Here is a 27,595-nt window from a genome sequence, read left to right as displayed (position 1 = left end):
GCCATGGCAGAGTTCGCCCGATGATCGGGTGCGTTGCACTCGCGCTGGATCAGGCCGCCCTCGCGCTCTCGTGCGCACGCGTCTCTCACGTGCGGTTCCAGGTGGATTTGTCCCTCGGGACTCTGCGCAAGTACTTTCATTCGTATTGGACGCTGATCACGTGCGCACGCTCTCCCTCCTTGCCGTACTGCTCCAGCGGCTCACGCTCCTTCTGCCCAAATGCCCACAGGACGGGCCAACAAGTCGTGACGCCGGTGGAGCATGAAAAGGCCTACCAGATGCCTCCAGCGGGTCCGCGGAAGCCCTTTGGACTGGCAGTCAGCGGGGGTGGGTTTCGTACCATGACGGCAGGCTTTGCCTACGCGCGTGCCATCTCCATGGCGTTCGACGAGGACCGCGCCGCACTTGCGTGCGGGTTCTTCCGCACCTCTCCTCCTAATCGCACGGCCACAATCGGTGCTAGGTGGGCTTGAACTGGCAGGCCGTGACGCACCTGGGCGGCAACTCTGGAGGCCAGTGGTTTGCGACCCAGGCACACAGAGACTCGCGTCCCACCGTCGCCACTCCACCTCTCCAACCCCTCACTCACCCTTCCACCGCCGCGCGCAGTTTTCCTACTCGCTCAAGGTTCACGAGGACCTGACTCGCAAGGGCAAGGACGGCAAGTACAGGCCTATCGACGATGTATTCAGGGACTGGGGTATCACTTATGCCAAGGGCCTCCTCTTCGGGAAGAAGGGGGCCACCGAAGTTTACAACCGCTGCCAGAACCGGCAGCTCGTGAGCCTCTTTGCCGGCTATATTCACGCCATCACCAAGCTGCTCAACGTGGTCAACTTCCCGGCAAGCGACTGGCACGTGTACATCAACGACATGCTCAGCGGCATCATCCCCAACTATCTCGAGCTCAACTACACGGCGCCGCGACACGGGATGCCCGACGCCGCCCTTGTACAGCAGCTCGCGCTCCCGCCAGACTCGTGGGTCGGCAAGGGCGACGACACGAGGCAAGTCTCGCTCGAGATGCCCGAGGGGTGGGCGAAGGGGACGACGATTCCCTTTGCCCACGTCTCCAAGTCGCGCACATCGGAGCTGGGCTACGACGGCTTCCTCGTGCCGCTCTATCAGCCTGGGCCCTACTCGCGCGCGGAGATTCCCCTGGTCAGGAAGCCGTTCCGGTGCGACTGCAGCTGGACGATGCGGTACGCGTGCCCGGAGGACGCGCACACCGGAGGAGGCAAGACAGTGTGGCGACCAAAGTGGTTCTGGAAGTTGTTCGGGTCGGTTGCGGAAGACGACCAGTCGGCCTGCTATTCGTACTGCTGCGGGAGCCTCGACATGCAGCAACGCACCCGGAGCGCCGTGCGGGGCATCGAGGGGACGCCCGATCTGGAAAAGCCTGAGGAGATCATCCCTGCCATCTTCCCGACGCCGGCGGAAACGAAGTTGCACGAGCTCACCGCCATGTCGTCGGCGGCGGGCGGCGCTGGGACTTGCCCGTACATCATCAAGAAGGCTATGAAGCAGGCGCTGAGGGGGACGCTGCAGGCCACAAAGAACAAGAACGGCGCCATGATGAAGGGGTCCGTCTTTCTGATCGAACTCGCTAATTCCATCGGCATGAAGCCGAGCGACGGCTCGATGACCGCTGCGTTCTACCGGTGGGCCACGGGCGAGGACACGACGGACGACTTCCTCAACAATGAGGTGGACGGCTTTGTAGACGACTGCATGCCCTTTGGCCTCGACCACCTTGGGGTCGACCTGTCGTTGCACTATCCGAAGGACGAGACCGTGACGCTCGATGAGCCGGACAGCCGCTCGTGGATCCCCGGCTACCGCGGGATGGACGGCGTCTACGTCGAGAACACGGCGCTTGCAATGACGATTGCCACGATGATTCGAGACTGCGAGGCGGGCGACGCGACCCTCGACTGCCGCGACAAGTCGTTCGACATCATCCTCGTCAACGACGGCGACAAGAACCCTACGTTCAACGGGCTTGGCCCCTTCTTCAGCGACACTGGCAAGCCCGTCGGCTCGCGTGTCGTTGCGGGTCCGGGAGGTCTCACCATGGTGCCCTCGCCGATGATATTTGCCGAGAAGTATCCGCGGACTGCCGACTCGGAATGCAAGCTGGATGGCAGCCCCTGCTGGGTCAACTACTACACGTCGACTGGGATCGCCGATTTCTTCGGCAGCTTGGACGACCCACTCCGGCTCCCGGACGAGATCATCTCGGGAATCGCCAATGGTCGCCTCGGCGCCGCCGCGCAGAATGACATTTCTAACTTCTTTGGCGCGCGCGGGGCACCGAGCGCCGCGCGTGAGGTTGACACGTCCTGCAAGAATGGTTGCGCGGCCTGCAAGCCTGGGTGCGGATGGACCGCAGATTGGGCGTGCCCGTCGCAAAAGAAGCCCGGCAAGAAGGGGTACGCAAAGCCTGACGGCTCCTCCTGCTTCAACTTTTGCTGCATCGTGCAGGAGCCTGGCCTCAAAACCCTGACGAATCCGGTCACGGGGAAGGCAGTCCCGGACGTCGAGAAGAAGGCGCTGGCAGAAGCGGAGGCTGATCTCGCTCTCTTTCAGCAAATGGGCCAGCCAGAAGGGGGGCTGCTGGGAAAGGCTGGGGCGAAGGCCTTTAACGTGGCTGATGAGGACTCCATCCTCGAGGTGTTTGATGTGCCGGACGACAGCGAGGCAGCGTCAAGTTCGACGGGTGTGGGCGAGGACTACGTTGGGGACCGCGGGATCCTCGACAGCATGTTTGGGAAAGAGGAGGAGGCGCCGAGGGAGTCGAGGTACAAGGGCTCGAACCTGCTCAGGGGGACCTTCACCACGATTGACAACCCGGCCTGGGGCTTGAAGGCTGGTTACAAGGTGAATCTGCTCGCCTTTTGCATCCTGTACCCTCAGGACCCGCTGTTGCAGGGTGGCATCGGCATCGACAACGATCCGATTATCCTCCCCCCCCTCACCGCGGCCACCTTCTTCGACTCGCTGTACGCTCCGATCGCTCACACAGAGATCGACTCCGCGACACCGTTTCTGAAGGAGTGGTTGAGAGGCGTGGCGAAGCGGCGAGAGATGCATCAGGTTGCGCAGAAGCTCAGGCTCGCCCCAAAGTCGAGCCCCACCTCGGCCGCCCTCGGAAATAATGCTGTGGGGTGATAGCTGGCGCGCAGGCTCGATATGGTGGTAGTTTTTCTATTGGCGTTTGTATGTGCGCCACACGTGTTCACAGTATACTATGCGCCGCGGGCTCGAGACCGCGGCTGATGCGTCGTTGCGCCCTCCGAGCGGACCTGCGTCTCAAGGCTATGCGTGCTTTCGAGCCGTCGCCCTGTGCCGGCGTGTCCATCGCCCCGGCGCCTCGGCCTGCGATGAGCCCTCTAATCTCCGACGCGGGCCTGTATGAGCCATGATCGACGGCGCAGCAACAGATGGGATGCCATACCGGCTGAGGATGGCTGGCTCCGCGTCCGCGCACTCCCTGGTGGAGAGGACTGCGCGACTCTCGTCGGTGAAGCGCAGCTCGACGAAAGGCTTGGCCGAAAGCTTCGCCTGCCGCCATCGCTGGTACAGCCGTTGCAGACTCCATTGCTGATTGGTGTTCGCCCCATTGAACGACTTGAAGACGCGCCACCCACCGAAGGGGTAGCCAAAGTTGACTTCGTGCGTTAATATGTCGAGCAGCACGATTGGGGGCGACGGGAGATCCCTGCGCCGGAACCCGTGCTTTCGCTCGACTGCGTCACGGTAGACGTCGTGCACGCGCGAATCGAGGCCGCCGTTCTCGACGCTGACTGCATCGACGAGAGGCGCGGTCAAGGGCGCGAAGAGAAACCCGCAGATCAAGACCCACTCTGGGGAGGCGTCCAGCCCATGCGTGCGGGGGATCGGTGGGGGGATCGGCCCGAGCACGCCCGACCAGGCTAGGCGACGCCCGTCGCGGAGTAGTCCCAGCGTGGTCGGACTGCCGATGTGCTTGGAGGTAATGAGGTAGTCCGCGCCCACCCGCTCGCCGGCTCGGAGTAGCACGGTGTAGTCATTTCCCAATTCCGTGCCATCAATTGACGTGATCACATCATCCACTAGCAAGCTGCTGCTATTTGTCACCGCCATAAGGTCGCTGACGGCGGTTACCACAACGCCGTTCGTGCCGGGGGGGACGCCGAGGCGGCTGCGGAGAGCGGTCGCCTCAAGACGCTGGACACGAAAAGGAACCTCCTGCACACCTGCGTATCGCCCTCCCCCGTGCAGGCAGTTTGTCAGGAAAGTTTGCACCACCGACGCAGGTATGACGTATCCCACGCTCTGCGCCGCGTCGAGGCCCTGGAAGGCGACACCGACGAGATGGCCGTCCGCTGCCAATGCGGGACCGCCGCTGTTGCCGCTGTTGATGGCCGCGTCGATCTGTAGCACCAGATGGTCTCCTGGAGAGAGGCTGGCGGTGAGGCCCAGTCGGTAATTTTTTGCGTCTATTCGCGAGACGATGCCCTCGGTGACGCAGATCGTTCGACCGCCCTCGGGGAAGCCAAGCACGCGCACGGGGTCCTGGAGCATCGGCAGAGTCGGCGCTATCTTGATCGGTTGGACTTCGGGTGCGAAAAACTCGTCGGCATTGGCGTCAACTCCAAGGATCGCGAGGTCCACATCTGCGCCTGACTGGAGCAACCTGGCAGACCAGCGGCGTGCGTCACCACTACGCGAGAGCCGAATATCCACGGCGTCTTCGATGACGTGAAAATTGGTCAAGATCCGCCTGCCCTCTACCACGAAGCCCGTGCCGCGCCGCCTCTGCAGCGGCTCTGTCTGCCAAGGCCGGACGTAATTGGGACGCACCGCCGAGACTTCGATACGAACGACGGCACTAAGCACGGCAGACAGTGGCTTGTCCTGTGTGAGGGCCGTGACGAACAAAACGGCGAGCATCGCACAAGTCCGCTCCCTCGCTCGCCAGCCATATGCGCGGGACAAATATTACTGGACCCCGCGATGGGCGTTGAAAGAGAGAAAGCGGATAACAAGAACCCAACCCACTCTCTCACATGACAAGCGATCCCACGACAGCGATCGATTGCCACAAGGAAGAAAGAATCGGTCGTCCCGAATTCTTTCGAAGAGCAGTACACAAACAAGCGTCCCAGCATTTGGCACCTCCCGCGCCCTGCTGTGCACGCCAGCTTTTCTGCGCCAAGTGATACGATGATCAAGCAAAGGTGCTCATGGTGGCACGTCCCGCTGCTTCTGGTCATCCTGCTTCTCTCCCTGGTGCCCAACATGCACCGTCCGCTGTGGCGTTCGCGTGCTCCGGCTTTGCTCGGTGGCTCGCCTGACGGTGGCTCGCCTGACGGCTTGCCTTGCACTCTTGCGCTCACTGTTGCGGTTGTCCCGCTCGGCCGCATTCGGAGAGCGGCGCTGCAGCAACTGCTGTCCGATGCTGACCCCGATCTGGTCGCCGCGCCGGACGGTGACGATCGGGTGGGCAACCTCTCGTCTGCGGTGCACGCAGCTCTTCCGCACCACGGACGGCTGCTCGTTGGCAGTGGAGCGGCCGGCGTGCCGTCTCTGTGGGCGCGCCGCTCGCTGTTCGTCGAGGCTCCCTCGGCCCGAGAGCCGGCCGCGGGCCTCGCCCGCATCGCCTCGAGTGGAGCCTGCAAGGCGCGGGCTGCCATCGGCGCTGGGAGAAGCAACGACCTCCCGCGGTTTGCGGCTGCGGCGGCGGGGCCGCTCGTCGTCGGGCTCTCCATCTCCGCCGACGAGACGCCCACCGGGTGGCGCGAGATGTGTCGCCGCTATCACCTTCAGGACAGTCTCGAGGCGCTTGGCGCTCCGGCGGAGGCAACCAGCCCAGCAGACTCCAGCTGGCCACCGCCCCACCAGTCGGCGAGTGTCGTTCTGGGGGGCGGGGCGGTCGCTCTCGGCACGACGGTGTGTCGGCGCTGGCTTGGCAAGCAGGCGGAGCCGCCGGGGGCGCACTGGCCGCTGCTCGTCGCCGTGCGGCTCGAAGGAGTTGCGGCGCCGGCGGTGATGATGCCGTCGCCAACGCCAACGCCGCAGCCCGCTTCCGCCGGCGGCGGCGGAGGCAGCGGTGGAAGTGGCGCGGTGCCTGGTGCCACGCCCACTTGCGACGGTTGCTCCCACCAGGGCCGCTGCTACGACGCCGAGCGGTTCCCGCAGTTTGACTCGGCGAGCTGTGAACAGCTTGGCGGCGGGTGGAAGGGTGCAGCGGAGCGTCGGGCGGGTGGCGGTGCAGGCCCCGGTGCGGAGGGTGTGGGGGGTGCAGAGGGTGTGGGAGGAGGAGGCAGCGCCCAGGAGCGCCCGCCGGTGCGACGCAGGCTGGCGTGGCACGGCGCGGGCAGCTACGCGCTCACCTCTCTGAGCCTCAACGCTTGGGGAGGGAACCAGCTCTCCCGCCGGAGAGGCTCGCTGCGAGATGCGTCGGAAGTCAGGGGGCGGGCTGCCGGCTCTGCTCACCCACGTGATGCGCCACCACAGGCTCGCTGGTCGCGACGCTAAAGACGTACGACGCCGACATCGTGTGCGTGCAGGAGTCGGTGGGGCTCGCGCACCTTCTGGGGGAGGCACTGCCGACGCACACGCGGATCCTCTCCGCCGCAAAGCCGCCGCCGGCGAGGAGCAAGCCCGCGGCTGCCAAGCCTCCGGCGGGCGCCGCGCCAAAGCTGCGCTTGCGCGAGACAGACTCGACGGTCCTGTTCCGCACGTCGGCTTTCGCGCTGCTGGGCGAGGGCGAGGCGCCGCTCGGGAGCGGGCGCACGCTCGCGTGGGCACGCCTTGCGCCGCACGCCGTCGGGCCGGGCGACCCGCCCACCCTCCTCGTCGGGAGCCTGCACTCCTCCTCTCGGACCTGCAAGTTTGCGCGCTGAGCGGCGCTTTCTTCTCACGGCTTCCACACCTCCGAGTAGGCACCTCCTGCATCCGGATGAGCCGGTCGAGTACGAGTCCGGGCGCAGCCCCCGGGTCGGGCAGACGCGCGCTCTGCTGCGCGTCGTGAGAGAGCTCGGCGGCGGGCGCGCGGAGCCCGTCCTGCTGATGGGCGACTTCAACGACCCGCACCTGCCCCGCTGGCACCTGCGCGCGGCCGGGTGCGCCCCGCGCCTCTGCAGCCTCCGCCACGTCGCCGCCTCCACCCCCCTCACCGCCGCCGCCATCCCCGCCGCCGCCCTCGCCGCCCCGGTCAGGTACGTCGACGCCTTCACCGCGCTCGGCGTCACGCCCGAGCCAACCTTCCCCGCTCACCCGCTCGCCACGTGGGACCTCATGTACCCGCACGTCGTGCTCGACTTCGCAATGGCGCGTCGCCGCACAACCCGCGCACCGTGCACTCCCACGCAGCTACACCGCGCTCTCACGGCGGCCCCGGTCGCGCGTCGCAGGCGCGCCGCATGCGGCCGCTCGCGGCGCAGGTGCTGCGGGCGGCGCCGGGAGGGGAGCCGCCGTCGGACCACTGGCCTCTCATCGCGGCGTGGGCACCGCTCGCGCCGGACGCGACGCCGCCGCCGCTGATGGCGAGCTACGACCCCGCCACGCTGCTGCTGCCGCCCGCTTACCGCAGCTGCGGCGGCGCGCGCTACGACGACGAGCGGCGCAGCGGCAAGCCCAGGTGGCGGGTCGCCGCCTCGAGCGCGGTGCGCGGGCACGACTACGGCTGCCCCGAGGGCCTTGACCTCGCCGCACTCTCCAATGCGAGCTCCAAGGCGCAGCGCAAGGAGGCGGCAGCGGTGTGCCGGGTCTGTGCGGCGGCCGCCGTCGCCATTTGCGAGGCGCATGGCGAGCGCTGCGCCGGCTTCGAGCTCAACGGCGCGCAGCTGGTCGCCACCCTCAAGGGCGCGCCTTGCTTGCGACAGGTCGACACCGGCAACACGGTGGTCGTCAAAGTCGGCGCCAAGAATGACGCGTGCAGCGCGCCGCAGGCGGGAAAGCCGCTTACGGCAAAGGCGGCGCCCGGGAGGTCGCGCGGCACAGGCTGGGTGGTGCCAGCGGTGGCGGAAGCGGCTTTAAACGGCAGCACAAGCAGCACACGACAATCTGATTCTTATTATTACTCTTCTTATTCTTAGCACGGTACGTCGAGTTTGCATGGATAGCCGTGATGATTGCGCGCGGACGGACGAGAGAGTCCCAGAGGGAGATATCGTAAAGCCATCCCCCCCAGAGATAACGCAGAGGACCAGAGGTCACAGCGCACATTCGCTCGGGGGCGCGCGATATGCGCGGCGCGCACCTATAGTGAGAGCTGTGTGCGCTGTGTGGCGCGGCTTCTGCATAGTTGTTGGTTTCACATCTGCACGCGAGACACAACGGCCGCAGCCAAGCATGCGGCCGAGTCAACTAGCAGCACCGTCTCGAGCTTGAGGAGACAAGGCCCAGCTTTAGTGGCGCCGGCGGCGAGCAGGGCGGGGTTTATGTCAGTGCAGGCAACTATGACAGTGGGTGTCGCCTCGCAGGACGTTGGGCTCTGTGTCAGCTGCGCCACTAGAGAGCACACAGAGGCTGAAGCCGCAGCGATGTTGCCCTCTTTCACGCTCGTGATCAGCGCTGAAACGGAAGGTTGTTGCTGCTCCGTGACAGCTGAGTTGAATGCCTGATTCAGCCCGGCCTGGTATATACCGCTGCGCACCGTTCCGGGTGTGGCCCAGAGCACCACATCCCTCTCCCCGGCTGGCAGAGAGGCCAAAGTTGCCTCAACGATACCGACCCAATCGACTCCTGGCGGCCTATTTGGCCCTTTCGCCGACACATATGCGTGAGCTGAGTTGCACGGCATGCAAATTACATCCAAGCAGGTTTCCGTGGACAGCAAGCGCTGAAACCCAGCAGCGATTGCGGCGCGCATTGAGTCATCATAGTCAGAGCCCTCACCGTACACACGAAAAGGAGTCGGCCAGGAGAGGATGTGCATGGGAGGGAAGTCGTCATCCTGCTGGCAGCCTAGCTGTTCTTGACACGCAGTCACCAGGAGATCAATAAACGGCGCTGTGCTGCGAGGGCCCATCCCCGCCAAGACCCCAATGCCAGTCATGATTCGGTTCGCGGAGCGCTTCAGTGATTTCGCGCGAGGACAACGCGTTTCGGCGGCGAGAAAGATTCAGTTAAGGTTCGACACTTGCGGGCAGTATTCTTTCAGTGTACTAGTACTTTTAGCTTACTGGGAGCTCTCTCTTCTCAGTGTATGTAGCTCTTACGTACATTCCCGGAGGAGGACTGCTTTCGTTTAGGCTCGGCCTTTTCTTTTCCAAGGAAAGGTTTTTCTTTTCCAAGGAAAGGTGTGTGAATCCCCCCATCCCCAGGGCCTCAAGGGCTCGCACCTCAACCTCTCATAGACCAGCGCACAGCGCCATACGACGTATTTTCTTCTCAAGAACAAGGCTGTGAAACCCGGCGCGCCGGTATTTGATTGAACTTCTGCATTCAAGTGCGCTCAACGTCCGGACCGATGTGGTGCCTACCGTGCGTCGGTGCGAGTTTGGGCCCTCCACTGCCAATGCCAATGCCGCCGGTGCCGACGCCCATGCCGCCAATCCCTACGCCCGTGCCACCACAGCCACCGCCCTCGCCGACTCTGCCGCCGCCGCCGGCTCCGCCACTCCCAGCACCTCTGCCTCCGAACCCAGACCCCTCGCCACCGCCCTCGCCGAAGCCACTGCCGCCGGCATTCGCTCCGCCTACCGACTCAGCGCCTCTGCCTCCGACGCCGGACCCCTCGCCGCCACCACAGCCACCGCCCTCGCCGACTCTGCCGCCGCCGCCGGCTCCGCCACTCCCAGCACCTCTGCCTCCGAACCCAGACCCCTCGCCACCGCCCTCGCCGAAGCCACTGCCGCCGGCATTCGCTCCGCCTAACGACTCAGCGCCTCTGCCTCCGACGCCGGACCCCTCGCCGCCACCACAGCCACCGCCCTCGCCGACTCTGCCGCCGCCGCAGGCTCCGCCACTCCCAGCACCTCTGCCTCCGAACCCAGACCCCTCGCCGCCGCGTTCGCTGCTTCGATCTGACCATGTTCGTGCCTGCTCCTTCTCACTCAAGATTGGCAGCGCCAACCGTCGCCAGCGCGCTCTGGAGGCCATCGATCACGACCTGGTTGGGCTCGCCATCGTATCGTCCCTCGCCAGCGCTGGCACGATCATCACACTCCAGCAGATGGTATTGGAGGACCTAGGCGATTACCGTTTGGAGGTGACCATCCTACCGGCCGCCGGTGGGGCAACTGCCGAAGAAATCACTGCCGCTGCTGTTGACACCAGCTTCCTAGATCGCATGCGAGATATACTCGGCGTGTCGGTTGAGTTCAGTGCTCCGCCCGCCGTCGTTGTCCTGAAAGCTGAGACGGACGACAACAGTGGTGGTAATCACAGTGTGGTTTGGGCCGTTGTCGGAGTCGCCTGCGTCCTCGCGGCTCTCAGCCTGTTCACCACGTTCTTCGCATGGAAAAGGAACGCCTTTGGCACCTGGCGCCTGCGACGAGTCTCACGCCCTGTGGAGGGTACAACGCTGGGTGGCAAGACAGATTTCTCCTCCCGAATTGACGTCCCACTGCCGATAGACGTAGCCGACCTCGAGAGCGCAACCATCGCCGACATCGTAAGGCGCCTATCCGGCGTCGGCCTTGAGACGCCGGTCGGTTCGCCCGTGAGGCGCGCCAAACGCGCCCCGAGACCCGATGGTGATGGCTCAGTAACGTTGAGCCCGCGAGCTTTGCCGTGGAGCTCCCCGCTCCGGCAGCGGCAGAGTCGACTTTCGCCTAGGGTGGCAGAGCAAGCAATCCGCATCACCGACAGTCCGGAATCTGGCGCGCACTGCGGATGAGCGATGCACGTGTGACTGACGCCACGGCACATGTGATGCTCGTGGCGGCGAGCATGGGACTCCCCCACTCCCCGAACGGAGAGGCGGGAGGGGTACACCACTATGATTGGGCGGCTCCGGAACGCTGCTCTGCCGCTCTGGCTGTGTGAGCTGTGAGCCGGAGAGCAGTGTGCATGCTGCCATATGAGGTGTGTGGTCAACTCTCTGTTGGGGTGGGGCGTCGGAGAACGGCGACCAGCTCAAGAGGCGCGGCACTGCGCTCGCGGCTCTGGCGGCGGCGCGGGAGACCGCCATCGCCACCGGCACAGCGTCAGCCTGTGGCACAGGCCGGACAGCGCCAGCGGGGGTGGACCGGGGCGCGGGGGGCGGGTTTAGAGGAAAGTTTTCCTACTTAATCCTACTCTAAGGAGGGAGCTGGGGAGCGTTGGAAGGTTAGGGCTTTGGTGTCCTAGAGGGCCGTTTTGTGTTCGGTGTACACGTTGAGGGTGAAAACATATGGATATGCTCGTAACCAATCTTGCACTATAATGAAGTCTAAAATGTCCCTCATGCTCATCCGTCATCGCACACAAGGATCAAGGTGAGTAATGTGTGCAGCACATCGGAGCCGGACGCGCTCTCAACAACTGCACCGCACTGGAGACAGGCAGGGGAGGGAGACAACACGAAGCTCTGCGACGGCCACCGGGCCACTCCGCGACTCGGACTGCATAAAACGCGCGCCTCAAGGCTCTGCCTTGGGCGTCTCGAGGCGCGCCACCGCCCGCTCCACCAACGCCATAAGCGGCGCCCTCTCGGCACCGCTCAGCGTCTCGACTCGCTTGCCGTGCCGAAAGACGCAAAAGGTGGGCATCGTGGTGATGCGCAGCTCGGTGGCGCACTCCTCCATCTCGTCGACGTCCAGCCGCGCGAAGAGCAAGTGCGAGTGCCGCGCGCACAGCGCGGCAAAGACGGGCGCCACCGCGCGGCAGGGGGCGCACCTACAGCGAGGGAATCCTGGTGTGAGGGCGGCGACTCCCGCGGAGAGGGCGTTGGCTTTGGTGAGGGCGCACACCATGCCGCGTCAAACTTGACCACGGCCGGCGTCTCCATCGACGCCTGCAGCATCATCCGCCAGTCCTCCTCGTTGCGCAGAGCCACGACTTGGTGGTGAGCCGCCGACGGCGCGGCGGCGGGGGCGGCGAGGGCGGCGGCGGCGGCGGGAGCGGCGGCGGCACTGGCAGCGGTCGCGGCTAATGTGGCCTCGGCCGCGGCGGTTCGCAGCACCACCATCTTGCCCTCCACCTCCACGTCCTCCAGCCGGCGCAGCTTGCGCCGAAATACTCTCCGACACTCCTCCTCCCGCCCTGGCAGCTGTGCCGCCTCGGCCGTGCCCGCCGCCGCGTGCGCCGCGAGCACGGCGCCACGCAGCCGCTTGAGACGCATCGCGCCGCCCGCACTGCCGAGCGCCTCTCGGATGGCTCGCCTCCAGCCAAACGCCGCTGCGGAAGCGGTGGAGGCGGCGGCGGCGGTGGCGGCGGCGGCGGTGGCGGTGGCGGCAGCGGTGCCATCGCTGGCGGTGGCGAGGCGTCGACACAGCTCGGCACGGATCGGCTCCGGAGGGAAGACGGCAACTCCCTCACCAACCGAGCTGCCAGACGTGCCGTCCCGCAGCGCCCGCGTGCAGGTGTCAGCCACGGCCCACTCGCAGGGAGCGGCGCCGTGCCAAAGGTCCTTGATCTCTGGGAAAACGCTGGCGTCGAGTAACTCGCACCAGCTCGGGCTTGGGCTGGACATGCTTCGCCCGCGCGTCTGTGCTAGCGCACCAACGAGAAAAAGAGAAGGCGCGATTTCTTCTTCTCCGACCTGCACCGATTGCAGAGCCCAGAGAGCGAGCGCGCTTCCGCAGCGATGACTGATTCATCTCATTATCGAGGCGGTGGCGGGCGGATTCTTCTTTTGACGTCCGAGTCGGCGTCTTCAACTGCGTACCCAATCGGGACAACAAGCTGACAAAAAAAAACGACGACCGCGCGCGCGAGCGACACACAGACACACAAACTCACCGACTCTCAGAGTAACCAAAGAAGAAACGCAGCTGCAGACCAGCAGGTCCCCGCAGGACTACGAGATGGAGGATGCGGCCGTCATCGACGTCGTCATCAATCCACGCGCTAGACCGGTGATCGAGAAGGCTGGGCACGGCAGCAGCTGGCTCGCAGAGCTCGAGGAGCTGCTGTCGCACGATGAGTGGGAGCCGGTGGATGGCCGCGAGGCGCTTTGGAACGAGGTCCGAGCGTTGCTAGCCGGACGGCCGCAGCTGCGCACCTACCTCTCGCTTCCGCCCGAGTACGAAACGTGCACTCCTGGCGCACTGCATGTCTTCTACATTGGCCACAGCTACACGTCGGATGGCAACCGAGCGGAGTACGGCGCTCGCGGCAGGGTGATCGGCTGGTCTTCACAGGGCACGATGGCCGACATCCTCTTCCCAGGCAACGCCAACGGCGGCGCGATGTTCTCTCCCGTCAGCGAACTCCGCCGCGCTCCTCCCGCGCCACTACCTGGCGGGTACGCCCTGGGCGAGTCTCTCTACTTTACCGGTCTCACCCAAGACCTCGACAGCGGTGAGCGGATCGAGCACGGCGGGCTCTGCGCGGTTGTTGGCCCTCCGCCCGCCGTGGTCTACTTCCCGCCAAACAAGTGGTGTGTCACTTGCAGCCTCCTCTCGCTCAGCCGCAAGCCGCCCCCTCCTCTGCCCGGTGGGTTCCGCCTCGGCAAGCGGCTGTACTTCCTCGGGCTGTCTCAGACACTTGAGAGCGGCGACCGCGTCGTGCACGGAGCGCGTGGCGAGGTGACTGGACCCGCGTGGTCTGGCGCGCTCGCCGGCCAGGGCCTCGCGCTGCTGTTCAAGGGGAACCGGCACAGCGTCGAGTTCCGCCTCAGTCAGCTCCGCCGCAAGCCCGCCCCACCCCTGCCGGGCGGGTACCGTGTGGGCGAAAAGCTCTTCCACAACGGTCGCAGCCAGAAGTTCGAGTCCGGAGACCGGCTTGTGCATGGTGCACTGGGCGAGGTGACTGGCCCCGCCATCGGATCTGCCAAGGCCCTCGCGGTGCTGTTTCCGGGGAACAAGCGGAGCATCGAGTGCTTCCTCACCCACCTCAGCCGCACCTGACGCCGTGACGGCGAAGCCCAACTCACATCGGTTCGCGCGTGCGCCCGGTGGTATCTTTTTACCCTCTGCGCTGCTCCATCTTACGTCATCTTGCGTGTATTCTATTGTGTTGAGAAACGTGGGCACTCGCGCCCACCGTGCAGTCTCCCCTCCATACACCATAGTCTCTCGAGCCTCGGGCTCGGCGAGACTAAGATCTAAAAGTTTGTTGCGTACAGCGTACGGCCAGGGCCGCCACAGGCTCGAGTGTTTCTCTTTGGAACTTTGGAGGTTTGGTCTTTGCTGCGTTAGAAGTGCCAGTGCGCGCCAGTCCCGTGCCCAGCGTTGTGCGAGGTCGAGCTTTGTATGCACTTGGAGCATTTGGACATGGAGTGCAGTCAGTAGCCTCACATGCATATGCTACCAGGTCACAGGTATGGGGCATATGCCCACCAGGTCACAGTATCGAGTATGCGTCTAGAAATTCACGGAAAATTCTCTTTGCGAGAGCGCTCTCTCTTGCGGTGAACCTTCTTTTCTAGACGGCTAGGATTGAGAGCAGCCTCGCTCTCAATCCTAGATGTCGAAGGATTGTGAGCAGCACTCCTCGCAATCGTAGCATCTCTGTGCGATTGTGAGGCCTACGCTCGCAATCCTACATCTTCTAGGAATCGTAGGATTGCGAGCAGGTCCCCTCGCAATCGGTGGGATCACTGTTTGGATTGTGAGGAGACCATCCCAGCGCGCTCACAAGCGCTCGCGGCTGGAGCGATTGGGAGCGCCCCCTGTGCGCCTGCCAGCAATCCTTGGATCTTTGGTACGATTGTGAGCGCAGTCGCTCATAGTCCTACATACAAGATGTAGGATTGGGAGCGCTACTGCTCGCAATCGGAGGCATGTTGCTAGGATTGTGAGCTAAGCTGCTCGCAACCCTAGACTTTCCTCGGATTGCGAGCGCGCTGGTAGTAGTCGTACGTAGGCGTCAGTCACCAGTCACCTTGGTTGGGAGCGGAGCTGCTCTTAGTCCTAGAAGATGTAGGATTGCGAGCGTAGAGGCGCTCACAATCGCACAGAGATGCTACGATTGCGAGGAGTGCTGCTCACAATCCTTCGACTTCTAGGATTGAGAGCGAGGCTGCTCTCAATCCCAGCCGTCTAGAGAAAAGAAGGTTTACTAGATCACCCAAGAGGTTCACCCCCTCTTGCGTCTGCATGTCGTAGATCATCGTGGATACCAGATCCGTCGCCACCGCCTCCTCGCCGAACGCTCCCTGTCGTGGTGGGAAAAAGAAATGGCGGCGCCGGCGACGAGACATGCCCGACAACTGTCGCGTCTTGGATCATAGATCTATCGTCTGCGACCACAGCCCGACTAGCAAATGCTGCTGCTGCTCGCCCTAACGTCTTCTGTCACTCGCCGTGCCATCATTGCAGCGCCAGTCAGCGCCGCTGCGGCAGGGCAAGTCAGCGGCAGCGCTTCGGCAACGCAGCAGTCCTCTGCCGCACCACCGCCGGCGGCGCTTCTCCGCTCGGTCTCCGAGGCGGCCCGTGCGGGAACTCTCGGCCCGATGGCCATGTGGCCCGACCCTGTGCTCCGGCATGTTGCGGCGCCAGTGGACGACTTTGGGCCCGTGGAGCAGTTTTCGCAGATGCTGGTTGACGGCATGGAGTCCACCGCGATTGCCGCCACCCAGTACCACGTGAATGCTCAGATCATCGCCCTCCGCGGCGCGAGCTCGCCGCTGCCCGGGCCGCTCGTGCTCGTCAACCCGCGGGTGCTCGCGAGGTCGCCTGAGGAGCAGATGCGGCCGTGGAGAGAGGTCTGCCTCGTGCTGCCTCCCGGGCTGGAGGTGGACCTGCTCCGTGATGCGTGGGTGACGGTCGAGAGCGCCGACAGCGCCGGCCGCCGCTCGACCCGCACGCTGCGCGGCGAGCCGGCACGCGCCTTCCAGCACGAGTACGACCACTTGCGAGGCGTGCTGATCGTCGATCACGCCGACCTCGCAGACCTGCCCGCTGAGGTGCAGCTCATCGAGGCAGGCGAGCACGGCAGGAGGCAGCGGCGCGCCTACCAGAGAGAGATCGCCTACCAGAGCGACTCCCCGCCGGGCGGGGCGGACGCGGCCGCGGACGCGGCCGCGGCTCCGCCGCCCGCACCGGCGAGTGCAGCGGCCGCCCTGACCGCTGCCCTAGCGGCGGCCGCCAGATCCGCCCCCGCCGCCGCTGCCGCCCTCCCCGCCGCTGATCCCTCCGACGCCTTCGCCTCTGGTTTTGGGCCCGCCCTCGGCCTCCTCTTCCTCGGGAGCGGGCTGCTGCCCTCAGTCCGCCTCGCCAACGCCGCGGCGCTCACTTCCCTCACCGCGCAGTCGGAGCTCCTTGCGCAGCGCACCGCCGCGGCCGACGCCGGAGGGACAGTGATCGGCTGCTCGTTTTGGCTCGGCTACCCCGCGCCGCTCTACTACGAGGACGTGCTCGACGTCGCCGCCCGCCTCGGCGAAGGCTGCCCCGCGCTCACGCCCGGCCGGCTGCTGCGCCGGGCCGAGTTCGAGACCGCCCTCGCCGCGAGTCGGCCGCGCGGGGCGCAGCTGCGCGGCAGGGACGGGTCCCCCCTCCCCTCCCTTACCCGAGGAACGGGGCGGGGCAGCCAGCAACCGCCCAGCGCGCTCGCCGTCGACGCGGCGTGGACGGCGCTCTCGGGCGGCTCCTCGTACGTCTCGCCCGAGGAGGTTGCGAGACAGCTCGGCCGGTGGCGGCCGGAGCCTGCCGTCTTCGTGCTGGACGAGTTCGAGCGCTCCCTCCTCGCGGGGCGTGCCGGCGTCGCCTCGGGCTACCTCATCCTGTTTGGTATGCAGGCGCTGGCTTTGGCGCTCTTTGTCGTACAGCCGCTGTGGGAAGCCGCGGTCGGCGCGACCTAGCATCTATCCGCGCGGTCCGTTTTGGTGCATGCACAGATGTACATGTGCATGCATCTGGTATCTCTGTAACGACTAACGTGTCACCAAAAATGAAAAAAGAGAGCGTACTCTGAACGGTACACGTCTCTCGCCCGCGGTCGGCGATTTTCCATCGAGCAAAACAAAAATAGGTGCGACGGGAGAACTGGACGTTTAGAAGAGCCGAGTCGGCCCACTCGGCCGTCTGACCCTTGCTGGCGGCGGCGGCATCTTCTCGCTGCTGCTCGGCGGCGCCTGCGGCGGCAGCGGCGGCAGCGGCGGCAGCGGCGGCGGCGTGCTCGCGCCGCCAAACAACTCAATCGTCTGCAGGTCGAGGAGAGAGGCGGCGGAGCCAGCGAATCGTCGGTACTCGTCAAAAGTGGCCACGAGGGACCAGCGCTGCTGCTGTCGCATGCAGCCGACCAGGACGCCAGTCTCGCGCTGGCCGCGCAAGCAGTGCACCAGCACCGGCTGACGCTCGGGCCGCTGGGCGGCTGCCAGCGCTTCGGCGAGCGCGCCACCGTCCATGGCGACGAGAGGCTCGCGGTTGGTCCCGACGCGACAATCAATGACCGCAACCCCGGCCGCAGCAATCCACTCCTCCACCGCCGGCGGGTAGGCCGGGCCGTCGACCAGCCGCACCAGCGTTCGCAGGCCGAGTCGCCGTAAGTAGGCCACGCTGTTGCGGCCTGGCATGCCTGAGCGGTAGATTCCCGGCGCCACGAGACCAAAGTTGAGCGGAGGCTCGTGTGCTTGCGCCATGGAGAATTTTACAAAAGAATTCAATCAGCGCGTCTCTCTCACAGCACACAGGCTCGAGTGGAAATCCAGTTGTCAGATGTCACGATGCATCCGAAGGGGACCCCAGCGCCGGCATCATCCGTAGAGGCACGAGTGTTCGAAGAGAGAGTGGACCTGAGCAACAACATGACCTGTAGGCAAATGATCGGAGTGGGAGTCAGAAACGTGGTCCTTGCGCGAGGGGAGCTCGATAGACTCGAGGGGCCAGGATACGCCGCGAGGAGGACGGAGTTGCGCCGAAAGGCGAAAGAAGCCGCGAGAACAAGGGACCGGCAGGCGGCGGCGTCACAGGACGAGGCAGAAGGGAACGACGCGACAGAGGAGGAAATGACAAGGGAGAGAACGACGAGAGTGGGACGACCGCGAGGTGGCATGAAGGTTGCAGCGAGAATCGGAGAGAGACTGCGAAGAGAGATAGGAAGAGGCAGACTCCCTAGGGTGGGCGACGGCTAGCGCACCACACACCTCTCCTTAAAATCCCTGTGTGGTGGCGGCGTGCCGTCCTCCCATCCCTCCCTTGGGTTGTCTGTTTTCTTTCTTTCTTTCTTTTACACAGGCTCGACAGGTGCGAACTGAATTTTATAACAAAACTCCGCCGCACACAAAGAGAAAGCGGATACCTTCACCCTGACAGCTGGGACGGCCCAGGCACGACGGCAAGAAACCCAAGGGTGAAGCGGATACCGGTTGTATCAGAGGGGGGGGGGGGAGAGGCAAGCGGGCCCAGATCTGCTCGTCTCAGAGGGTACCCTCTGTGCCAAGAGAGGCCATCCACGAGCGGCTCAGAGGGTGCCTGGGCCGACCCTCTGAAGGCCTGTGCCGCCAACAGCCTTCTCTCGGCGCAGCCTCTGAGGCTACGGGGACCCTCTGAGACGCCAAGGGGCAAGCCCCGCGAGGCCGCTCCTCAGAGGGAGTTTTCAGCGGTATTTCAAGTCTGTCGTGATCCCCCACCAAGCAGAGAAAGTCCCCCCCAGTTTCCATTTTTCGGACACCTCAAGTTCGAGTTCACGCGGACGCCGTGGCGCCTCAACATGGCCAAGCTGGAGCAGGGGACGGGGACGTGGAGATCACTACCTCCTCCTCGGGCGGCCGCTCCAAGCACATCCTCGAGTTGACGGGTCGGCGCCGCGGGCCGCGCGAAGCTGTCGCGCAGGGCTCGGCGCGGGCGCTGTGAGCCTGCAGCAGCAGTAAGCGTGTGTGGTGCCGGGCACTCGAGCATAGCGTAGCGCCTTGCCCTTGGTCATGCTCGCTGCTTAAAGTCATAATGATTTACTACCGCCCCTCCCCGCCCTCACTGGTCAGCGCCGTTCGTGGAGGGCTAGGCAGCTCCGCCTCCGCCCGGGGCTCTCGCCTCTGCCGTGAGGGGGCCACCCTCTGAGGTCAAAGCCCTCTGTCCGCCGCGCCAAGACGGACCATCGGCCAGGGACCCTCTGAGGCCAAAAGCAGCCAAGAGAGGCCATAGAGGCGGCACAGAGTCAGAGTCAAACCCTCTGAGCCGCCAAGCCAGGGGTCCGACCCGTCCTCAGAGGGGGGATCTGAGCTCTGAGGCCTCCGAGAGTGAACAACCCCCTAGTAAGCGGATAGAAAACAAGAACACAACGCACTCTCTCACATGACTAGCGATCCCACGACAGCGAGTGTGGGGACTACATGATCCGTACGTGAAGGGTGGAGGGGCCCGTCCGCAGAGCTAGGCGCGGGCACCCCCCACTGGGACCGAGGCTCAAAGAAAGCGTGGATGAAAAGAAAGAAAGAAAGCATCCGGCCCAAGGTAGGGATGCGGATGGGAGGACGGCACGCCGCCACCACACAGGGATTTTAAGGAGAGGAGTGTGGTGCTAGCCTAGTAAAGAAAGAAAGAAAGAAAACAGACAACCCAAGGGAGGGATGGGAGGACGGCATGCCGCCAGGGTGTGGTGCGCTAGCCGTCGCCCACCCTTGGGCGTCCGCCTCTTCCTATCTCTCTTCGCAGTCCTTCTCCGATTCTCGCCTATAAATAAATAGAGCAGTCTCGCCTAGTGGAGTCGGGCAAAGCTATTTCTTTTCCACCCATGGTGCCCCCTCCGCCTGCCTCTCCCCACCACACGCACCGCCGCGCGCGCTGATGGCCTGCACCCCCGCCTCCGCAGTCCGACTCGAGCGCGGTCGGCGCGCTCGCCGCCGCGGGCGGCGGAGTCCTCTTTGCGAGCGGGTGGCTGGTGTGGATCGACGGGGTCGCGGCGGCCGCAAACGACTACGGCTTTGGCACGCCGGGCGCGGACTGGGTGCCCGGCATCCTGCAGACGGTCGCGCTTCTCATGGTGAACGCGATCACGTGGAGCGCGATGGCGGACGGCGGGTTTGACGACTCCGTCGCGCAGAAGGTGAAGGCGTGGGTCTTTGTCTCGTTTGTGTTTGCCTTCTCCGGCCTGATTGCGTCCACGTACATCCTGGTCCGAGAGTCCAACTCGCCCACCGCTCCCGGCTCTCATGACTCGGCCGTACGAGGCCTTTTGCAGAACCTGCTGATCTTCGGAAGCTCGCTGCTCTTCCGGGCCGGCAGGCTGTCGGATGGCGATTGATTGACGCGCGGCGACGCACTTCCGTTCCCTTCCGCCACGCCGCCGCCGCTACTGTTGCCGCTAGGTGTTCACCGCCTTCCGCGACATTATTGTGCGCGATAGTATTGAGCAGCCGCGACACGTATGTGGTCTACATCGCGGTCCCGCCAATTCCTGGCCGATTCGCGATTGCGATTCTCTCTCTGGTGACTGGTCCGGGGCGCGCGGTGCTACACAGACCGACGCAACACCGTTGACCGAGTTATCACAAAACTGAAACACACAACTCCGCGCTCACGCGCCACTGTTGGTCCGCCAGAAGAGCCTCCGCTTGTGGATCGCGCTCTGCGGCACCGTCCCGTTGCGCTGCGCCGCTCGCTGCGCCGCCCGGAGGTGGCGCGGCTGCAGCGGGCCCTCCTCGCCCGCCTTGGTCGCCGCCTCGCGCGCCGTCTCGACCAGCTCGCCGACGTACGACTTTGCGAGCGAGGATAGGATGATGGCGCAGCGCTCGGTCGAGCTGCCGACGACGTCCTGCATCAGCTTTCGCATGGCGGCGCGCGGGAGCTTCGAGCGCTTGTACTGCTCGAAGCGCTCGAGCTGCTCCTCGGATGCGACCCTCGCAAACTCAAAGTAGATCTCGCTGCGCAGCGGGGGAGAGCGCGGTGGGCGCGCTGCCTCGGTCGCGAACGCGGGGCGCGCGGGCACGCCTCATGCGAGTGCTGTCGGCGCCCCTCCGCCGCTCGAGCCGCTCCATGAGATCGTCGTCCTCCTCGTCCTCCCGCCGCTCGCGCTCCGCGTCCACGTCGGGCGCCGCCGCGTGCGCGCGTTCACTCATGTTCATGTATACGACCACAGCCTTGTTATGAGAAGAAAATACCTGTATGGCGCTGGTCTGAGAGGTTGAGGTGCGAGCCCTGGAGGCCCTGGGGATGGGGGCAGACTACCCGCGGGCCTAGAAGGCCCGCGCGCAGGGGGGTGGGACATTGAGACCTACACACACGTTTCCTCCCTCGCTCGCCACCTCCCAGAGAGATGCTAAAAATCTCTCTCTCCGGCACGCGTCGCTGGGTTCCTCCCAGCTCCCAAACACAAAACAACACACACACACAGCTCCCACCCCTTCCACCCCACCATCGCCCCCGCCACCCGCCCCACCGCCTCCTTCACCGCCTCGCCCCGGTCCATCCACCCTTTCCAAACCCGCCGCCGGCCGCCCTCGCCGCCCCCGCCGAGCCGCTCAGAGTCGCTCAGAGCACCGACTTCCCGATTAAGCTAGGACCTAGGTTAATCAGAGGGCAGATTTGGAGAGATCTCGAGGAGTACATACAGAGACAGACCCTCCAATCATGAGAAAACTCTAACCTGATCGGTCGTACTGACCGCCGACAGATCACTCCAGACAGCAGACAGGCCGACGTCTGCACGCGGCCGGCCAGGCGAGAGGCTTGACACGATCCGACCCTGCGACCCTGACGCTGCTGCTCTAGCTATCAGACATGCGCTGCTGACTGCTGCCACAATGTGCGACCGGTGCTGGCCCACTTGGCGGCCTTCCCGGTCAGTGGTGAGGCGCAGTTCAGAGCTGTCGATGGCGCGATGCCGCACTGGTCCCACATTGGTGACACGAGAGCAGACCACCACGTTTGCCGGTCCAAGAGAGAGGCACCGGCGCTGTCCTGAGAAGGTGCGTGGTCCTCTTGACTGCCCATGCGCGCGAGGCTGTGTAGGCATAGCCTCGAGAGTGCCAGCAGCCAATCCGAGGCAGTTTGTGACGCGCATTGCGTCACAGAAGCGTGCACGCGCTGGAAGGACACCTTCCTAGGAATTCCTACTGGCCGCACGATCAGGTCGTCACTGAATGCTGAATACTAAGGCCGTGAGCTATGCAGGTGGTCAATTGTGCAGCAGGGCACGGTCAGCAGCGCCGACAGGCTGTCGCAAGGGCGTGATAGCATGGCCGCAAGTACGGCGAATTCCCATGAAAACAAGTGAAAAATCGCGCAAACAAAGACCCCCCCCCCCAAAAAAAATCGGCGCCTGCGGCGGGCTGGGGGACCCCATCTCCCCCCCGCATGGGTACCCCCTAGTGGCCCCGCCTCCCCCCAGAGCTCCCTCGCCACCAGAATATAGTAACACGCAAACAAAAGTGTTCGCTGCGCGAGAACGGGAGTCGTTTTGGATTTCTCTTTGCTTGCGGGCCAGAGCGCGTCTGTGACTTCGCGGATTTTCTTGTTCTTTTTCCGCGAGGGAGTGGGCTTGCAAAATTCTTTTTCCCTTTTGGCTGAGAGCGTCTTTTGCGCGAGTCACCGTCAAGCTGGCTGGCGACAAATGCGCGAGAAGCAGACACGACCCGATGGCCCCGGCCTGCTCGAGCTCGTGAGCAAGCACGCGCACGAGACCTGCTTCGAGCTCACGCTGCCGAGCCAAGCTCAGCCAGGTTCCTGCGCCCCTGCGCGCGGCGCGCGATTCGCGAGCGAGCCGCTTTGCCTCGCGCCTTGCAAGCCCCTCGCCCACGACCTCCCGTCCCGAGAGCGGGCGGTTGACGCGGCTGCCAGCCTCCCCTCCCCCGAAATACCCGCCGCCTTGTTTTGGCCCACCCGCGGCCCAAACTCGCTCAGGCGACGCCGTGCGCGTCAACATCGGCGTGGGGTGGACAGTGGACGTGCCCGTGCCTCGCGACAAGATTGGCGGCGACACGGTGCGGCTGGCGGTCCCCCCCGCGGCCCTCGAGACGGTGCTCGTCGCCGCCAACGGCACCACCCAGCGGGCCACCCTCTCCCTCGACGCGTCGCACCCCCTCCTGGCGCAAAAGACGGGCGCCGGGGCGCTTCTCCTGTCGGCCGGCTTCTCGATCACGACGCCCGCGGGTGGCGGGGTGGTGCCCGTGTCGATGGCGACGTCGGACGGACTCGCCGCCGCCCTCGAGGGCTCCTACTCCCCCGCCTCGTCCGACGGCGAGCCCGACTCCGAGGACGGCGAGGAGGAGGAGGGTGGCGGCGGCGGCGGCGCGGCGGGGAAGCTCAGCGAGCTCAGCGAGGAGGCGCGGCATCGGCGCGGCACGGGCTGGAAGACAGCGCGGCGCATCCGGTGCGGCGGGGGCGACCGCTTCCACGCGTGGGTCCGCCGGCCGGGGCACACGGCGGCGGACGGCGGGCCGGGCGCGCAGCACGCGCAGCTCGGCTCGCAAGGCGCTTTGCGGGCTCTGGGAGCGGGAGAGGAGGCGGGGGGGCAAGGGCGGCAGCAGGGAGGCTTGGAGGCGGGGGGGCTCGCCTCGGGCTTCAGCAGCGTCGGCTCCCATCGCTCGTGGCACGAGGCGGAGCGGGCTTGCGCGGCGGCGGGCGGAGGTCGCGCGGCGGCTGCGCCAGAGGGGTTACCCTCCCCGGGACCCTCCACGGGCGGCGGCGACCCCTCGCCACTGCCGCCGCCCCTGCTGGGCGGAGAGGCGGCCCCGCTGGGGTGGGGCGACCTGCGCACGTGGACTCCGCCCTCGCACCCTCCCTCTCCTCTCCCGGCGACCGCCGACGCACCCGCCGACGCGGCGACGCGGCCCTCGCCCGTGCGACCCGTCGCCGGCACATTTACCTTGCCGGAAGGCATCTTCGGCGCAGAGCCCGCCGCCGCTGTGTCGCCGCCGCCGAGCGCGGCGAGCACCGCGGAAACTGCGCCGGCGGCGGAGGAGGTTGCGGCGCCGGCTGCGGCGGCGGCGGGGGCGGCTCGAGTCGCGGACGAGACGCTCGAGGACGCGGCGGAGCAAGAGGCGGCACCGGAGCCGATGAAGGAGGAGGCGGGTCTGGCCAGCGAGACCGCGGCCGAGGCGGATGAGGCGTCGGTCGTGGCGGAGGCGCTGGAGGCGGAGGAGGCAGCCTCAGCGATCGCGATGACAGACGCTTCCGTCCCTTCCGCCGAACTCGCCGCTGCTGCGGCGGTGGTGGCGGCGGCGGAGCCGCAGGAGGCGGGAGAGGCGGCGGAGGCAGAGGCGCCAGCGGAGGCGGCGGAGGTGCAGGAGGCGGCGGAGCCAACTCCAGCCGGGGAGGCGATGGATGTGGGGATGGATGCGGCGGCGGGGCAGGCGAGCGAGGCCGCGCCGGCGGGGGCGCCAGCGGTGGCACCGGCGGGGTCGGCGCCAGGGCTGCCGGAGGAGAGCGAGGTGCCGACGGCGGAGGCAAGCGAGCGGGAGGTGCTTGCGGCGGCGGCTGCAGACCTGGCGGCGAGGGTGCGGCTGGGCGGCGCGCCGCCGCTGCCGCTGCTGCGACGGAGCGAGGCGCCGCCGCCACCCCCAGACCCGCTGCCGTCGCAGAACCGGAAGTGGACACCGCAGGAGGACGCGATCATCCGCGAGGGCGTGCGCCAGTTCGGGAAGAAGTGGCGCCGCCTCTTGCCGATGCTCGACGAGCGCTCCGAGGACTCGGTACGCGACCGCTGGGCACTGCTCGAACCGACTGAGCCCGCTCTGGAGGCAGCGGAGGTCCCGCCAGCGGAGGCGCCTCCAGCGGACGCGCCAGCATCGGCACCGGCGGCATCGGCGGCGGCTCCGGCGGGGGCGGCCGAGGAGACGGGCCGGAGCGAGGAAGAGGTGGCGGCGGCGTGGACAGTCGGCCTCTCGACCGAGTACAACCTGCCGTACTACGCCAACGCGCTGCTGCAGGAGTCCACTTGGGAGGCGCCCAGCGAGGAGCTCGCCGCGTACGGCCGCGCGCTGACGGCGGGCCAGCCTGGCGCGGGCCAGCCTGTCGCGCCGAAGCAGAAGCGCGGCTCCGCCTCTGGGCCTGCAAAGCGACGCGGCAGCGCGGGCGAGTCGAGCACCGCCTCGCTCATTCACGAGAGCGCGCTTCCGCCCGGCTACTCGCGCGTGCAGCGCGGCAGCCTCCGGGCGAACTACCACTACGTCTACTTCGCCCCCGACGGCACAAAGACGAAGAGTCGCGCGGCCGCGTGGGAGCACTACTACTCGCGCACGGGCGGGGGCGGCGATAGCGACGAGGAGGAGGCGGCCGAGGCGGCGCAGGGACCACGCGAGCGGACGGACTCGTGGACGGCGGAGGAGGACGCCACTCTCTGCGAGGAGGTGCGGCGCAACAGCAGCAGTTCTGGCGGTGCCCGGTGGGAGTCGGTCCGCCAATCGCTGCCGGGCCGCAGCGCCGACGCGGTGAAGAACCGCTGGCGGCGGTTGGAGAGGGCCGGCGTCACCGCGCCCGCCGCCGCCGCGCCCTCCGCCGCCGCGCCCTCCGCCGCCGCGCCCGGCTCCGCCGCCGCCGAGTCGGAGGTGGAGATCGAGGTGGAGATGGGCGAGGAGGACGAGGAGGAGGAGGAGGAGGAGGGGGGGGAGGGCATCAGGGGTCGCGGATCCGTGAAGGGGGCGTGGTCCGAGCACGAAGACGCGGTGCTGCGCGAGCGGATGACAGAGGGCAGCACCGGGCGGACGGCATGGACGGTCATCGCCTCGAGTCTGCCGGGCCGCAGCGGGAAGCAGGTGCTCCGCCGCCGCCTCGCCATCCTCGCTGCCAATCGCCCTCGGCCACCCTGCCCCCTCCCTCCCTCCAGCCTCCCTTCCCAAGCTCCACCCCCCTTGGCCACGCCCACGCCACAAGCGACACTCCCCCCTTGCCTCTCCCTCGCCTGCAGTGCCGCGACCGGTGGCACAACCATCTCCACCCCGACCTCGTCCAGTCGCGGTGGACGGAGCAGGAGGACGGCATCCTCCTCGAGGCGCACGCCGAGCTCGGCAACAAGTGGGCCGAGATCGCGAAGCGGCTCCCGGGCCGCGCCGACAACGCGATCAAGAACCACTGGGACAGCTCGAGCTGCAGGCCGGCTAGGCTGGCGCGGGCGGCGGTCGAGGCCCATGCCGAGGGCTCCTCCTCCTCGGGCCGCGCCTCGGGCCGCGCCTCTCCCAGCCGCTCCCCTGCGCCGGGGGGGGCGGCCGAGGCGGGGACCGCGGCGCGGGTTTGGGCGGGCGCCGACTGGAGGGAGCATGGCGCCGCCCGCTCCCTCCTGCAGTCGCGCCCACAGGGCTTGCGCGGGCGGTTGCACCCGCGGACGCACCCGCTACGAGGAGGGCTCGGCGATGCGCTGTGTGCCGCCTGCCACGGGGCGCACCGGTCCCACACATGCGGCAGAGAGGGGCGGCGCGGCCGCGCCCCCCTCCCTCCCACGCGTTCGGTGGCGGCCGCGCGGAGCAACGCCCGAGGCGCTCCCACACAGCCGGCCACGGCGCCGCAGGCGCGGAAGCGCCCGAGCCGCCCGGCGCCCAAGCTCTCGGTCTACCCGCTGGACGACGCGGCAGACGAGGAGGGCGAGGAGGGCGAGGAGGGCGAGCTCGGCGACGGCGCGCCGCGCAAGGCTCGCCGCATCCTGCTGGATCCGAGCTGCCTCGGAGGCGCCGTCGACGCGAGGGCAGTGCTGTGCGGGCCGGATGCGCTTGTCGACGCGCAGATCCTGGCGTACTCGCCGGCCAAAGCGGAGGGTGGCTCGCTGGGCAGGGCGAAGGCAGCGCCCTTCGACCCGCCGAGGCGCGTGGCGGCGCTCGCAAAGTCGCGAGCGATCGCGGAGGCGGCCGGTGATGGCCGCGCCAAGCCGCCGCCGGCGCAGGCGGCGCGCTCTCCAGCCGTGGGTGCCGCGGCGAGTCCGAGGCTGCCGCCGTTTGCACGGGCGACGGGAGGGGCGGCGTCGAAGTCCACCGCCGGCGGCGCCGTGCGGACCATCTCCATCATCGCACCGAATGCGATGAGGCGCGGCGAGAGGGTGCAGGCCGCGCTGCCCGACGGCCGCTCCGTCTTCCTCACTCTGCCCGCCGACGTGCGAGCCGGGCAGAGGGTGGTGGCCAAGGTGGGTGCGTCGACGCAAGGGTCCGTGCGGAAGAATGCCGCCCCGCCAACGCCCATCGTGCCGTCGGGCAGGCTGCCTCCCCCGATAAGGAAGGGTGTGGCGCAGCGGCGGCGGCCGCCGCCGCCGCCGCCGCCACCGCCGCCGCCGCCGCCGCCGCCACCGCCACCGCCGCTGCCGCCACCAAAGCCGCCCGCTGAGGCTCCAATTAGCTCTCTCGCGGCAGCCATCGCTGCGGAGCGCCAGCTCCTCGCGGCCTACGCCCCTCCCCCGCTGAGACCACAGCGCGTCACTCCGCCGGGCCTAGCGCCGGGCCCTCCGCCGCCTGCCAACGGCTCTATGGCCAGCGGCTCGCCTGCTACCGGCTCGTCAGCTGCCACTGCCCAGCCGCCGACCGCCAGCGTGCCGCGTGCCGCCCCCCTGCCGTCGCACGGTAGCGCGCCGCCTGCCGGCAGTGGCAACGGCGCCATCGTGTCTGGCTCGGCACGCTCGCTTGCGCCGACCCATGCGCCGACCTCGCCGCGGTCGGCAGCTC

The 27,595-nt window shown here is 66.7% G+C and overlaps 9 protein-coding genes across 9 annotated transcripts; 4 read left to right on the top strand and 5 right to left on the bottom strand.

Annotated features, from left to right (window-relative positions):
- Positions 1-3,441: 3,441 nt before the first annotated feature.
- On the bottom strand, positions 3,442-4,887 carry EMIHUDRAFT_51803 (hypothetical protein; the record flags this gene model as incomplete). The annotated part of the gene is made up of 1 exon (XM_005775083.1): positions 3,442-4,887. A coding segment is annotated over one exon (1,446 nt), but the record flags the coding sequence as incomplete, so codon positions are not given.
- A 260-nt stretch (positions 4,888-5,147) lies between these two features.
- On the top strand, positions 5,148-8,084 carry EMIHUDRAFT_447631 (hypothetical protein; the record flags this gene model as incomplete). Its single annotated transcript, XM_005775082.1, has 5 exons — positions 5,148-6,265; positions 6,502-6,787; positions 6,930-7,109; positions 7,206-7,296; positions 7,401-8,084. The coding sequence occupies exons 1-5, from the start codon at positions 5,209-5,211 to the stop codon at positions 8,082-8,084; spliced, it is 2,298 nt and encodes a 765-aa protein (XP_005775139.1). The 5' UTR covers positions 5,148-5,208.
- A 218-nt stretch (positions 8,085-8,302) lies between these two features.
- Positions 8,303-8,860, bottom strand: EMIHUDRAFT_195029 (hypothetical protein; the record flags this gene model as incomplete). Its single annotated transcript, XM_005775081.1, has 1 exon — positions 8,303-8,860. One exon carries the CDS (start codon positions 8,858-8,860, stop codon positions 8,303-8,305), a length of 558 nt encoding a protein of 185 aa, XP_005775138.1.
- Positions 8,861-11,555: 2,695 nt separating this feature from the next.
- On the bottom strand, positions 11,556-12,103 carry EMIHUDRAFT_61212 (Thioredoixin; the record flags this gene model as incomplete). Its single annotated transcript, XM_005775080.1, has 2 exons — positions 11,556-11,811; positions 11,886-12,103. 2 exons carry the CDS (start codon positions 12,101-12,103, stop codon positions 11,556-11,558), a joined length of 474 nt encoding a protein of 157 aa, XP_005775137.1.
- Positions 12,104-15,343: 3,240 nt separating this feature from the next.
- On the top strand, positions 15,344-16,879 carry EMIHUDRAFT_195025 (hypothetical protein; the record flags this gene model as incomplete). The annotated part of the gene is made up of 2 exons (XM_005775079.1): positions 15,344-15,985; positions 16,331-16,879. 2 exons carry the CDS (start codon positions 15,344-15,346, stop codon positions 16,877-16,879), a joined length of 1,191 nt encoding a protein of 396 aa, XP_005775136.1.
- A 327-nt stretch (positions 16,880-17,206) lies between these two features.
- On the bottom strand, positions 17,207-17,641 carry EMIHUDRAFT_57384 (hypothetical protein; the record flags this gene model as incomplete). Its single annotated transcript, XM_005775078.1, has 1 exon — positions 17,207-17,641. A coding segment is annotated over one exon (435 nt), but the record flags the coding sequence as incomplete, so codon positions are not given.
- A 1,944-nt stretch (positions 17,642-19,585) lies between these two features.
- Positions 19,586-20,259, top strand: EMIHUDRAFT_195023 (hypothetical protein; the record flags this gene model as incomplete). The annotated part of the gene is made up of 2 exons (XM_005775077.1): positions 19,586-19,609; positions 19,828-20,259. 2 exons carry the CDS (start codon positions 19,586-19,588, stop codon positions 20,257-20,259), a joined length of 456 nt encoding a protein of 151 aa, XP_005775134.1.
- Positions 20,260-20,532: 273 nt separating this feature from the next.
- EMIHUDRAFT_195022 (hypothetical protein) lies at positions 20,533-21,079 on the bottom strand (the record flags this gene model as incomplete). The annotated part of the gene is made up of 2 exons (XM_005775076.1): positions 20,533-20,874; positions 20,927-21,079. 2 exons carry the CDS (start codon positions 21,077-21,079, stop codon positions 20,533-20,535), a joined length of 495 nt encoding a protein of 164 aa, XP_005775133.1.
- A 4,188-nt stretch (positions 21,080-25,267) lies between these two features.
- Positions 25,268-26,019, top strand: EMIHUDRAFT_60760 (hypothetical protein; the record flags this gene model as incomplete). Its single annotated transcript, XM_005775075.1, has 3 exons — positions 25,268-25,420; positions 25,565-25,708; positions 25,861-26,019. Coding segments are annotated over 3 exons (456 nt in total), but the record flags the coding sequence as incomplete, so codon positions are not given.
- Between the last annotated feature and the right edge of the window lie 1,576 nt (positions 26,020-27,595).

Source organism: Emiliania huxleyi (genome assembly GCF_000372725.1).
Source record: "Emiliania huxleyi CCMP1516 unplaced genomic scaffold EMIHUscaffold_3, whole genome shotgun sequence".
Lineage (NCBI taxonomy): Eukaryota > Haptophyta > Isochrysidales > Noelaerhabdaceae > Emiliania > Emiliania huxleyi.
Note: the sequence above shows the minus strand (reverse complement) of the source record. Positions and strands in the feature narration are given on the sequence as shown.